At 46.6% G+C, this 13,050-nt stretch overlaps 1 protein-coding gene across 1 annotated transcript; it reads left to right on the top strand.

Annotated features, from left to right (window-relative positions):
* The first annotated feature begins 7,146 nt into the window (after window positions 1–7,146).
* LOC112993832 (homeobox protein NANOG-like) lies at window positions 7,147–11,831 on the top strand. The gene is made up of 4 exons (XM_026117790.2): window positions 7,147–7,341; window positions 7,970–8,238; window positions 9,012–9,101; window positions 9,592–11,831. Exons 1-4 carry the CDS (start codon window positions 7,173–7,175, stop codon window positions 10,006–10,008), a joined length of 945 nt encoding a protein of 314 aa, XP_025973575.1. The 5' UTR covers window positions 7,147–7,172; the 3' UTR covers window positions 10,009–11,831.
* Window positions 11,832–13,050: the final 1,219 nt, after the last annotated feature.

Below are 13,050 nucleotides of genomic sequence, written 5' to 3'. Positions count from 1 at the left end.
CACCTGGCCCACTGGGCCAAATTCCCTCTCTTTTGGCTTAGCTTCTAGCAGGTTGAAACTAGAGGTTAATGTGCTTCTCCATAGGGCAGGATGTAAAGCTATAAAAGGGATGTTATATACAACAGCCTGATTCTGGGTATTTTTTTCTTTCTCATGTTTCCTGATGCTATAGCAGATTATTGTTCAGCAGGCTGCCAGCAGCCCTTGGCATTTCAGTGACTGCATCATTCAGCTCTGCTAGGGACAGATTTAGGTGCTCCAAGTGATTTCCTCAAGCCAATGGAATGCCAGTATATGAAGGACACCTGTTGGGGGCAGGTGTTGAATCCTGTGACTGGTGTACACCTATCCTCTGATCATCAAATCACACAACGGGAGTGCTCCTACTAGTCATGCAACATGGGCAAGCTTTCATCACTAAACTGTGCTGAGGAACATGCTGTCCAATACCCTGTGTTGGCTACAAGGTCACACTGCTGCATTGTCCCCACATTGGGTGCAGCTGGTGGACAGATCAGAGATCAAACCTCCAGCTGGGGCCAGCACATGGGTTCACAGAGCAGCTGGGTACTGGTGGAAACTGAAATCTTCAGTGGTTTGCATTAATGTGCTGTCCATGAACTGCAGTGGCTAAAGAGAGATGAAATGTACATCTTGCTCAACCATTTCTGCCACAGTGGTGGGAAAGTCTGGCAGGAAGACAGACAACTGAGGGTGGTATCATGTCAGAGGCCCCCCCTTGATCACAAGTCAACACCTGCATGTTTGCACCAAAACCATGCGATACTCTGCAAGGTTATTTTGCATATGCAGGAGCTTTGAGACTATTATTAGACAGTTTACTGCTACACTAAAGCAACTTTGGTGTGAGTAAGGTTAAGAGAAGGTGTTCTCAGCCCTGTCTTACCCCCAGAGTTTGCATGGAGGACACAACCAGGGGTAGTCCTGGAATTTTTAGAAAAATGTTGCTCCCAGCACAGACAGTTATATGGGTATAAAGAAACTTCCCTGCTCCTCCCCATTCATGACTAAGCTATTCTGGGGAAGCATTTTTATGTTGTCACAGCTGAGTCTAGGGGTCCGCAGTGCTTTCCTTGTATGATTCTGTGGATTCTCCTGACCTTGCAGCCAGGAAAGTGATCCAGTTGATAACACGGTCTCTTTGGTTCTGTTTTTGCTGCCCACGAAGGTGTGTTTTCACAGTCTAATTTCAGCTGGCTCTCCCTGGACAATCTAAAGGAGATGAAGTACCAGTAATTTTTACCTGAATGCCACTAGCTGATGTCAGTGGTATACCCCCCTCTCCCCAGCCTCCACCCTTTGCTGGATTCAATTCCTGGACAAATGACATCCAGGTAAAAAAGCTACAGCCTCTGACTGTTCCTCCCTTCTTTGTGTCTTTATCTTTCTATCTCAGCCAAGTCAGCCATCTAAATATTGTTAGACAAAAGCAGGTAAATCTTTTTCTTCCGTCAATCCCAGACAACATCTACTTGCAGATTCCATTCCACAGCCCCTGAGTTTCAACGGCTACCATTTACATGGAGAGCAGGTGCCAGCCAGGCAGCCTCAGGCTCTAACACTTGCTAATCACTCATGAATGCATGTGCAAGAGCCAGTCTTGGAGAAAAGGAGAGGGTGGGCAGGTGGGAGTAAGGGCCAGGCAGTCTGGGTGTTCCTCTCCCAAAAGGTGATAAATTTAAAAGAGGAGCATCCTTTCCGTACCCCTCCCTACCTCCCCTGTAATCAGACACCCAATTCACAGGGGACCAGCTCTTAAAAAGACAAGTATGGGGATTTTCAGTGGCTTAAAAAAAAAAAAAAAAAAGCAGATGGCACAGGATGGGCACAGTGGCTTGCCTGAAAAGTATGTGGTAACTGCGGAACTTGATTAGTGGGATGCATTAGGAGCACAAAATTATTCAGACTGCATGCCCATTTATGACCTGCATGAATGTAATTACAGTCATCCACTTGGCACATAATCTTCATTAGTTCTGTTCTGATATGCATTAACAATGGTGAAATACATAGGATCAGCCTCACTTAGGTGAGAGGAGTGGAAGAAAATAGGTGTCAATACACAGTGGAAGGAACTTGAGAAAGACTTAACCACACATGCAATCTAGCTACCACTTCAGTGTCCCATTCTAACAGAAGGCTCTAGACAGGTATGGATTTTGTATAGACTTTTCCCACTGGTGAATTTTAGGAAACTGTATTTCAGTTTCAGTATAGGAAACTGAACCATCAGAATACAGGAGAAAAGCAAAGAAACCCCAGGAAAAAAAGTGCTTCTGTTTCATTTCAAAATTCATAAGCAGAGTGTGTTTGGGGAAAATAAGTCAGACTGCCTGCTACGGAGCATCCTCTGGGACAAGAGTGTGGGAGTGACATGTTTTGAGGCTACATAGGACCTTTTTACAGTGAGAAACACTGGACCTGCTATTCCCCTCTGGTGGTGGAAATGGCAGAAACTGTAACTAAGCAAGCATTTGAATACAGCTACCTCTCTCCCATTTGCTTGTAATAAAAGGACATCAAATTGAGCCTTTAAGAACCACACTGTGGCTAAAGGGAAGAAGCAGAGGGTCACATGGAAGGTTTTAACCAATATGCACAATCTCCTCTTGTTCCCCAGAGCTTTGCATAATCCTGGCTCCAATCTGTGCTGTTAACAAGTCTTTCCTTGGGGAGACTATCCCATATTCCAGTTGATGCACACTGGTAGGAGGTGCTTCCTGAGATGACTGCATACAAGTATAGCACTCCAACATTCTGTGGGGCAGGTATGCATGTAAGAAAGGGCTGCTAAAGAAAAAAGGGGCCCATCAAACCTTAGAAATGTGGGTTGGCTCATTAGCCTCCTGCCCACCTGTTTTTTGCCACTCTGCCCTTCCTGCCCGTGCAGGGAGGCACTGGGTTTTGGGCCAGTGAGTCCTTTGTCACAGTCTGCCTCTCCACTGCTAACAAAGGGCCACATCATCCTGTAATTCTCAGGTGATTGAGAGACTAGGTTGTTAATGGGAGGGAGAAGCTTTGTCCTTTTCCTGACCTGCTCCTCTAAAGATTCAAGAGAAAGGAAAACTGTATTTTAATATGAATAAGAGTCTAATTTTTGTTATTCTTTCTTGACTGCCTTCCTTCCACAAACATGTCATCTCAGGTCCAGACTGTGAGCTGTGACCAAGCTACAGGGGGGCAGACTGTCTGGAGCCAAGAGCTGGGCTAGTACTGAGGGCTGCAGGTCAGAAATGAAGTGTTTTCTTAATTTTAACTTGAGAGAGTTCAATATAGACTAATATCAAAGATTGGAAGAAAAACCAGACAAGCTCAATAGAATAGTAGAGGCAGGTAGAAATCCTACATGCCCTCCCCTACCACACACACCTCCGACAGAGAATGATGGCTCCTAAGGAAACCTCTGGGGGTCAACAGGGCCTACACCATGGTTCCATGTTCGCTAATACCAGGCCTCACCCTGCTGGCTCTCTGAGCAGTATGAACATGAGAAGGATGATAAAAGAACACTCTGTGACACACCATAGTATTCACTGGAATACAGATAATCTATTTTTGAGCTAGCTGAGGAGGACAGAACAGCACCTAATCTACATAAAATGAGTCAACCCCTACCAGTACAACGTTACCCTGCTGATTAAAATGACTTTAGCATTGTTCTGAGGTAGGAGCCCATAGCATTTCTGACCCAGTGGTAGAAGCTCCAGAACTGGATTTACAATATCAGTCAGCCTCAGTGCTTTCCCAGTTCCAGCCTCTGTAAACTGGTCTGCTTCAGTGCAAGTTTTGAGCTCCAGCCTTCTGAAGGCAGTAACCCTACTGACACTAACTCAGGATCCCTTTTAGGAGGAGCTTTCTGCCTTTCTTGCATGGTCCTGCCTCAGCTGTGCTGAGGCTAAGGGTGTTTTTCAATCTGATGTTTTATCCCTGCTGTTGAAGGACTATGGAAAGGGTTCATTAGGACATGCTTCATCCCAGTGAGTCATTCCATTCACTTCCGTACACTTAGTGAGGCGACATATGCTTACTCACCTGAGTAATGCTCCATAGCATTAGACACTTAAGGAATTGAGAAATGCAAAGTCTGCAGTAAGAGGGGGGAGAGATGCACATCTTTGGGCTGAAAAACAAATTGTTATTATTTGACCTTCTTGGAAAAAATAGCTAAATCTGCATTGGGGCTAGACTAGATCTGAACTGGGTAGCTATTCCAGCTGAAAACAGTTGCAAGAGAAACAGAATGAGTGGATACTTGTATGTGCTGTACAAATCGTTCCCAGCAGATATTTTCAAAAGCACATCAGCTCTAGACATCCATGGGTAGCATATCGAGTTTGCAGGCTGATGGTGCCACAGGGCAGAGGGTCCAGACCCAATACCTTGGGGAGCATCTCAAGTATCTACACCTCACTTCCTACGGCATTCTCTGTGCCTGTATGTTTTGTGGAGTTACCTTCCCAAGACATTTTTATATGTATCATTAGGGGGAAAAAATAAGAGGGGAAAAATTTTTTTCCTAAATAAATTCTGACTTTAAATGGTATGATTTTATACATTCATGAAAGTCTTTTTTCTCACACAAAGACATTTAAAAAGATATGTCTGATGACCAGATTAGAGGTATGATTGGGGAGAGGACAGCAAATTGTCCTCACTGGAGGTGGATATATGGAAAAGAAAAAAACATTGTGAGGAGGGTGAAGCATAAAAAGGAAGGGAATGGAAGGAAAGTGAGGTAATAAAAGGCAGACAAAAGCAATTTAAAAAAAGAAAAAATAGAGGGGAAATGAAATCACTTTTATGCCGACTACAAAGCAAGTCTGTCTCTGGGAGAGAAACTGATCAATACCAAAAAAATATACACCAAGAGCAATTCTGCTGTGTTTCAAAACCATTTCCCCACATAACTCCCCCACTAGGCACACACAAGATATACTGGGTGGGGGAGGGGATATGTTGGCGGAGGCAGTGTTACTCCGGCTGTAAAATGCTAATCCTTTTGCCTCGGGAGTCCCTAGGCAAACCATGTCACCTCTGATGACTCACTTCTGCAGCCTGTGAGATAGGCAAGGATGCTTTGTGGAGTCTTTTGGTGTTGGGAGGCACGGTCTCCGGCTAGGTGACTTTGTCAGTAAACGTTATCAGAAGAGTGTTTATTATTTTGCCTGATGCATGCTGCAGAGGCAAACATGTGAAGCCCATTAAGTTGTCATTGCCAAGAGATGAGATCTCCTATGTGAATCAAATGCAGGTGCTTTTGTTTGTAAACACAGTTCCTCTGGTCCTGCATTCCTGCAGCCCAGGTGTTGACACATTCATATTTTTCTCCACCTTTACAATGGGTTATATTTGATGAGCTTGTACAATACCAAAACCAGCATCATCCAGCTATCATTGGAGGCCATGTCAGTGTACAGACCATGCAGATTAATGGCCATCACCTCCATACTCTACTGTACAAATGTTTTTCACATCTGGCAAGGGATCTCTTTTAGTTCATGCATTACCTAAGCCCTCAACAGCAAACAAACAGCCTGGAGGGAGCTGGGGCTGTCCAGGGCATGACTGCAGGGAAAGTATTCTGCGGCAGTAGACAGGCCTGAGGCACAGCAGTACCAAACCAGCATGCGGATGGAGACAAGAAGCAGGTGGAGGTTCTGGTTCTATATTTTATCCCTCTTGCCCAAATAGAATTGCTTTCCCCTGCATTCCTAATTGTCTCCCTGTCTGGATCCTGTCCAGATTCAAACTGAGAAACAAAGTCACCATTAGGAGGTCAAAGGTAGGCCCAACAAAGCCCCTCCAGGCAAGCAACACTGCAAAGCAGCATTTTCAGCTATGAGCTTATGCAGGCACACTTGCCAACCCCCAGTTACACAGCACACTGGTGAGAATGCACCTAGGGGCTAGCTGATATCAGCTGGGGCTCATTTCTTATGATGACTCAGCTGGGGAGGAGGAGATATATGGATGCAAAGAAGGCCTGTCTCTACTGTCTCCAGAAGATTTTTAACAGGGTAATAGAGTTAGTACTTATCCCCCTTCCTTTTGTATACAGGTAGGTGCCTGTGTCATTTTTCTTCCCACTTGGGGTTTGAGGAGGGAAAATCTGCTTGCTCTGTCATATGTTCTATTTTCTACCTCTCCCAGGTGATTTTCCAGGTTTTGTAAATCCTGGGCTATGAGATCTTCCCATTAAACTTCTAATTTTCTTAAAGGAAGTAGCATTTTTTTCCTCCATTCCCTAACTGGATGGTAAAATCTGGCTTTGAATGCTTATCTTATGCAGTTAAATTCTTTTAGACTCTGACCAGGTAATTCCTACCCTCCCCTGGTGTGTAGCAAAAAGAGGCTAAATTTTTGTAAGCTATTATTTCTTCTAAGAACCAGAAAAATGTAGTAAATGACTGAGAAAAGAAGCTTGGAAAATAAGTGTTATTTCAATGTGGCCCTGCAAAACAGGCCTGTGTCTGTCTCAACCTTGGGCTAGCCACTAGAGAAGCTATTTAAAGAGCAACTTGTCTTTCTATTGAGTTCTCCCTGCAATATAGACACTTCTCTAGAGTGCTGTCCCCCCACCCCGGCCCCCAGTCCGTATTCATCTGGGAGGAGGTGGAGTGCTTATCTGTTTGCAATGATGGCTGTGATCTGCAATGCAGACACACATAGTCTGCATGCCCCGAGGGCAGGGGGGGCCTCTGGGTTCTCCTCCATTCTTTGCATTTGGGTGGGAGGAAGAGTGTTAAACTTGGGGGGGGAGGGTCTGCCTAGCCCTGTCCAACTCACCAGACAGCTCTGCTCAGGCCTTTGCCCTGAGGTGAGAACGACTCTTCCCTCTACCCTCAAGCAGGGAGGGTTGCGCCAGCAGCAATGGCCTCGGTTTCATCGAGGCACCGAGAAGTCAAGCTGGGAAGCTGGCCCTGTGTCTCAGCCCTCCCCCACTCCCTGAATACCCCAGAGCCCCTCCCCTCCAATCAATTGACTTTTAACATGACAATGGCCATGACAATCCCTTCTAACCGAGGCCGGGCTGGGGAGGCCATAAAGCATCCCCCTCACCTCCGGCTAATGGAGTATCTGCATGCTGGCTATCTGAAGCAGGCGCGTCGCTTGCCAGCTCACCGCCTCCTCGGGGCTGGGGGCTCCCGGCCATGAGTGCCCACCTGGCCCTGCCGCCCTACCCACCCTACCCTGCCGCGGTGAGGTATGGGGACTATTACTGGCCCTCCCCAGGCAGCATGGACAGCGCGTCGGCGGAGGAGGTCCCCGCGGCAGATGCCCTCCCCTTCCCTGCGGCAGAGAAGACCCTTCGCCACCCAGGTAGGCGCCCCGGCCTGCTGACCCAAGGGGAAGCAAGTCGGGGCCTTCTCGGCTGGGGGAGGATGGCGCTGGGCTGGGGGGGGGGGGGGGGGGAGAGGTCAGAGGCAAGAGCTCAGCTGGACATGGGGTGGTGAGCTCCTCAGCTATGCCGGGTGTCACTACGGTCAGGGTGATGCCTGTGCGCTGTCTGCCGGCAGGTCCCTGCCCCGACGGCAGGCCTTGAGTCTCCTCTGGCTGCCGCTCCTGAGAGCTGCTTGCTGCGAGGGTGTTGATGGCTGTGACTGCTGGGGCTCTAGCCGTCCCCCAGGTGGGAGCGGGCCGGGGGCTGTCGGGCCCCTCCGCAGGGCCCAGTGTGGCATCTGTGTGCAGACAAGACAGGGAGGGATATGAGACCCACTCGCAAAGGAGGTGGCTGCAGGTGTCTCTGCTCTGCTTCCCCCGTAGGGGTGCATGTGTGCAGGCACTCAGCACAGCTCTGAGTCGTGCTGCCTACAGCTGTGAAGCCTGTGCCCGTTCTCATGGCACCTGGAATGCTAAATCCTCACGTGAAAGCAGGCTTGACTTTTCTGAAGGTTTTGAAGCATCTCTATCTGACTCTGCTCACTCCAGTTATTTCTCTTCTCCTCAGATGTCTCTCCAGCTTCCTCCAGCTCTGGGACCCTCATTCAGTACACTCCAGATTCTGCCACAAGCCCCACCACGGAAGACCCATCTCCACATCCCTCTTCCCAGAAGATCAAGGAGGAAGGTGAAGGTGGGGTGAAGAAGGCCAAGAGCCGAACAGCCTTCTCCCAGGAGCAGCTGCAAACCTTGCACCAACGGTTCCAGAGCCAGAAGTACCTCAGCCCCCAGCAGATCCGGGAGCTGGGCTCAGCCCTGGGGCTCACTTACAAGCAGGTGAACATTTCACTCTGAGCAGCTGAGTTGCATCCACAGTCTGAAGTGATCTTGCGGGCACAAGCAGGGTGGTTTGGCTTTTTTTGCTTGCTTTTTTGTTTTTCCTTTTCTTAGACCATGGAGGGACAGTTTCACATTGCCTTATTTATGCCATTGCTTATGTGAGAGAGTGGTGGGTGTGAAAAGTTATGACTCAGTCTTCCTCTTATGTTGGTTCCAGCACTATCTGCTGTGCAGGTGTTTGAGAATACATACAAAAGTAGAACTACATACAGAGTCAGTCAGGTTACTATTCTGTATGGGTGTATGTTTTCTTTGATAAACATGAAAGGATGGATACTTGCACTGCTGTAGACCTATTGGCTTTCTGAATCAGAATGGCACCCTGCCTCTCTCCCTAAAAAGAGGACTAAAGCAACTGGTTTGTGACTCTGAGGGAATGACTCATTCCTGTGTCAGCAATGATCTTGGCATAGCACTGAGATATTGCTGCCTTTCTGCAGTTGTACTGCCTGGCCTGTCTTTCAGGCAGGGCTTTTGATGAGTGACCGTGAAAGATCGCATTGCGACCTGAGCAGTAAGAATGTTAGTCTTTCTCTCAGCTCTGTGGTTCTGTTGCTACCTGTGTCTGCTGCATATTGTTGTGTACAATACTAGAAGCCAAGCGGTAACTGTGTTGTAACTGTAGGCAAAACATCTTTAAGGTATGTGGTAAGCTCTAAGTAAGAAATTCTTTCTAATGCCCTATGTTCCCCCACCCATCACTTTTCTAGGTGAAAACATGGTTTCAGAATCAACGGATGAAGTTTAAACGCTGCCAGAAGGAGAGTCAATGGGTGGAAAAAGGAACTTATCTACCCCAGGTGAGAGAATTTCCTCCCAACAGGTTGGGGGGGGGGGGGGGGTTGGTTCTGTGAAGTGAGAAGTGTGCCACATCAACCTGCTAACTCTTAACAATGTGCAGGACTCCATGTTACCAAGCCAGTTTTATTTCTCATAAAAAGGCTTAAGGCAGTGTCATTTTAAGCCTGCCATAGCAATTAAAATAGCTTTCTGTTTCCAGTCCATTTACCTCCTAGTTACAACCAGATAGAAAACTTAAATAGCCAAGAGGGCCAGCAAGGCTACTTATGGTGGCTTTCTCACTAGCCTAGTGCTCAAAGACATGTTGGGCTAGGAGTTAGTGACTTAAAATCTTGTCCATCTCTGCTATTACTAGTCTATAGTGAGAACAACCAGTACAAAAAAGATACTATATCCATTTTTTGGAGGAGGGAAAACAGGGACATATCCAAAAGAATGGACTCTGTATAGTGTTCTTTGTTACTGAACACCCTTCTCTGTCTCTCCCAGAATGGGTTTCATCAGGCTGCATATCTGGATATGACCCCTACATTTCACCAGGGCTTCTCTGTTGGTACCAGCAGAAACCTTCAGGCTGTGACCAACGTCCATCAGGCTTACAGCAGTGGCCAGACATACGGGAATGGGCAGAGCCTGTACCCGTTCATGGCTGTGGAGGATGATGGGTACTTTGGAAAAGGTGGGACAAGCTGCAATACCCAGCAAGCCATGGATTTATTAAGCCAGCAGATGAACTTCTATCATGGCTACCCTCCCAATGTGGATTATGCCAGCCTGGAGTCAGATGAGACCTACAGCTTCCAGAACACCTCTGACAGCATCACACAGTTCTCAGGCTCTCCTGTACGGCATCAGTACCAGGCCCCTTGGCATCCCCTGGGGACCCAGAATGGTTATGAGTCTTAGGCCCAAGTATTTTCTCCCTTTTTAGTGTTTTCTCATTAATTTCTAGGGTCTTGATCCAGACATCCAGTTTTTATTCCTTCTTCCCCACTCTTCATCCCTACTTCTGTTCTATTCATTGGCAGGGCACAGCACCTTGCTGCCTTGGGCTCCTTTTCCAATTAAAGGCATCAGTCTGTGCATAGCTAACCCCTGGCAAGGGTACTTAATGTTTGGATACATGAAACTATTCATGGAGGGGAATGTACAATGCCACAGCAAGAAGCAGCAGAGGTGGAAAAGGTCCATGTCCACTGTCCAAGACCCACCTTCCTCTGCTGCGTCTTCAGCAAGTGACTTTTTTACAATCCTTGCCTTGTGTGTCTTGAAGCAGAGCTTTGCTGGCGAATAATTCTCTGTGCTTCAGCATATTTCTGTTAGAAATGCCTTGTTGTAGCCCAGAATCTTCCCTGCTGTCTTGTCTATTTCTGTTGTGACTTCAGTCAACTGCTAATAAGTTCTTCATCTGGGTCCTCTCCTCCCTCACTGAAGAGCTAAATGAAATCATCTGATCTCAGACAACTTGATCCAAAGTTAATCCTTCCTCCTCCTTCTCCTAGTGGGGTCAGCACCTGCCTGCCTCTGGCCTGCTGCCTTCCTGTGTAAATGGGGCAGCTGAGGGGAGGGAAGGAGCACAGGAAAGAAAAGTGGGAGAGAGTAAGGCCCATATTTGGCATAGAAACTTTCTCTGTGGTACCTAAAGCTGGTAACTTTTTTTGTATCTCTTGACTCATTCAGGATGGTGTCTCTAGATTTGTTCTCACACAGTTTAGATCTAGATCTTCCTCTTCCACATCTCTCTGCTGACTGTGTTGACTTGTCCCCTCCTGCAGTTTGCAGGAGAGGGTACCCTAAAGTGCTGCTGTTGGAAGTGTAAGGAGTGGCTGTGTGTAGCCATCCTTTGAGTAATGAGAACAGTTTGCATATCAGTACATGAAGGTCCCCTAGCACTTCACAAACACAGCACCACTAGAATGCAGCTTTCCCTGGAGCAGGGGGGAGCAGCTAAGTAAAAGATTTGGTTATTTGATGTTTAATGTCACTTAACCTGGACTCTGGATGTAGGGGAGGAAAATCCTGTTGGGTCCCAGTGAGGTCAGCATCCTAGGGGCTAGAGCAGGATGGTTCCCTACTCTCTTGTCTCTCATCCCAGTTTTAAAGAGTGTAAGCTAGTAGGATTTTCATCGCTTCTCCAGGGTTTAGTTGGATCTCTTCTATATTCTTCTATTGAAAAGGGCACTGGCTGCCTCATCTGATGTCAGTATGCAAGTTCTGGGGAAGGTGAGAAGCTTAGAGAAACCTATTTAGACAAAGTGAGGAAAAACTCCACTTAAATTTTTCAGCTTTTTTTTTCTTTTTTTAAGAGAACTGAGTCATCCCCTGCCAGTATTGAGAAACTGGAAGTCAGCTCCAACCTGTGTGTGAAACTGACTTTTTAATGGGATGTGGAACTGCAGAGTCCAGTCTGCCACTGCCCAAGAATACAAAATGATGGTATGAGCTGTCAGTAATGTTATGAGGTGGTAAAAGTGTAAATAGTTCTGTGGTAGGGCAGGTTTGTTAATGCACAATTCTTACTGCAGTCCTGTCCTCTAATACTTGCACGAGGACTGTGTATTGTAGTTGAACTTTGACTGTGAAGGAGGCAAGTTTACTGTTCTAGAATCATTTTTTGTGCAGTATATTTTGTATATTTTCTTGCAGTGATTTTTGATCCTTGGTGTGTGTATGTGGTTTTTTATTACTTTGTTTCTGCCTAATGCTTTTACAAATTTGTCTGAATTGAAAATAAATGACTTTATTTTAATGCTGAAATAGTAGTATGGCCAGCTTGTATCCTTCGTCAGAAAAGGCTTTCAAGGGAATAGTTATTCTGCAGAAGTTTGAGTAGCAATACTGAAGAAAGGGGGGGGGGGGGGGAATGGAACCCCTCCCAGAAGAGGCATGATCAAGCAGCTGTCTAAAGGGAGTAGGTGGTTGACTTCCATCAGTCTTGCCTTTGATATGCAGGTGCACTCCCTAATGCTATGTGCTGCCAAGGCTAGGCAACTGGACTGCTGGACTGCAGTGATGTACAGCCCTGTAAAATGCTTGCATTGGGTTTTGAACTGCAATGGTTCAAAATAATTGTTTTGAGTCTAAGAAGGGTACTTGGTTAAGATGAGAGCCTGACAAAAGCATCTTTTGAGACTGTGTAGCCACTTGCTGCTGCTCCAGAAGGTCACAGATGGTCTAGAAGTCCTGTGTCATATGAGATTGTAGCCCTGTGGGGAATTCCTGTGCTACCTTGCCACACCTCAAATAGCAGCAGCTGTTTGTATGTAGATAACTGAATTCTCCTGGCATGCAGCTGCCTCCTGCATTCAAACAAACATGCTTCCTTCCTTGCTTTGTCCCAAGACTGCATTTCTTTGCTCTTAACAGTTAAGCAACACTTAGAAACTGAAACATAGAAGGTATTCACATTAGGGCTGAAGCATAGCATCAGCAGCCAGCAACTATCTTAGACCCACCAGTCCCCCTTTCTATTGACAGAGTTTTGGCTAGATAGTGGCCCTTGTTTCCTTGGGTGGCTGTTAGTTTGAAAACCTATGTAATGTACTGCAGCCCTCAATGGATGTTCCATTAGTACTGCTGTCTGTGGACACTAAGCAGTGGTCCATATTCAAACCCTATAGCCAAGCTCCTGTTACAGACCATAGTTTCAACTTGTAGAAAGAGTCTGTTCTTGTTTAATTCTAGGTTCATTAAATCACACCAAAGCTTTTCATCTGGCCTGAAAATGTGGATCCCCACTGAGCACAGATAGCCAAACTGACAGCCAACTGCTTGGCTTCAAACTGCCACAATATTTTACTGTACAGAACCAGTTTGTGTGGGTGCATTACTTACCTCAGCCATGGTAAAGCAGGTCTGCTTTTGTTTTGCAGTACTGAATATGTGTAAGAAGATGAGAGAGTGGGAGGTTGATCCATTGGAGGAGGAGAGGAAGTCTGAGGTATCTAT

This window comes from Dromaius novaehollandiae, chromosome 1, assembly GCF_036370855.1.
Source record: "Dromaius novaehollandiae isolate bDroNov1 chromosome 1, bDroNov1.hap1, whole genome shotgun sequence".
Taxonomy (NCBI): Eukaryota; Metazoa; Chordata; class Aves; order Casuariiformes; family Dromaiidae; genus Dromaius; species Dromaius novaehollandiae.
The sequence above is the reverse complement of the archived record's forward strand: the minus strand, read 5'-3'. Positions and strand labels throughout refer to the sequence as shown.

Excerpts from the sequence above, each read along its gene's own strand:
- LOC112993832 (XM_026117790.2), top strand. The coding sequence starts at position 7,173 with ATGAGTGCCCACCTGGCCCTGCCGCCCTACCCACCCTACCCTGCCGCG. Across the intron at positions 7,342-7,969 it reads GAAGACCCTTCGCCACCCAG|ATGTCTCTCCAGCTTCCTCC; the intron begins GTAGGCGCCCCG and ends TCTTCTCCTCAG. Across the intron at positions 9,102-9,591 it reads AAGGAACTTATCTACCCCAG|AATGGGTTTCATCAGGCTGC; the intron begins GTGAGAGAATTT and ends TGTCTCTCCCAG.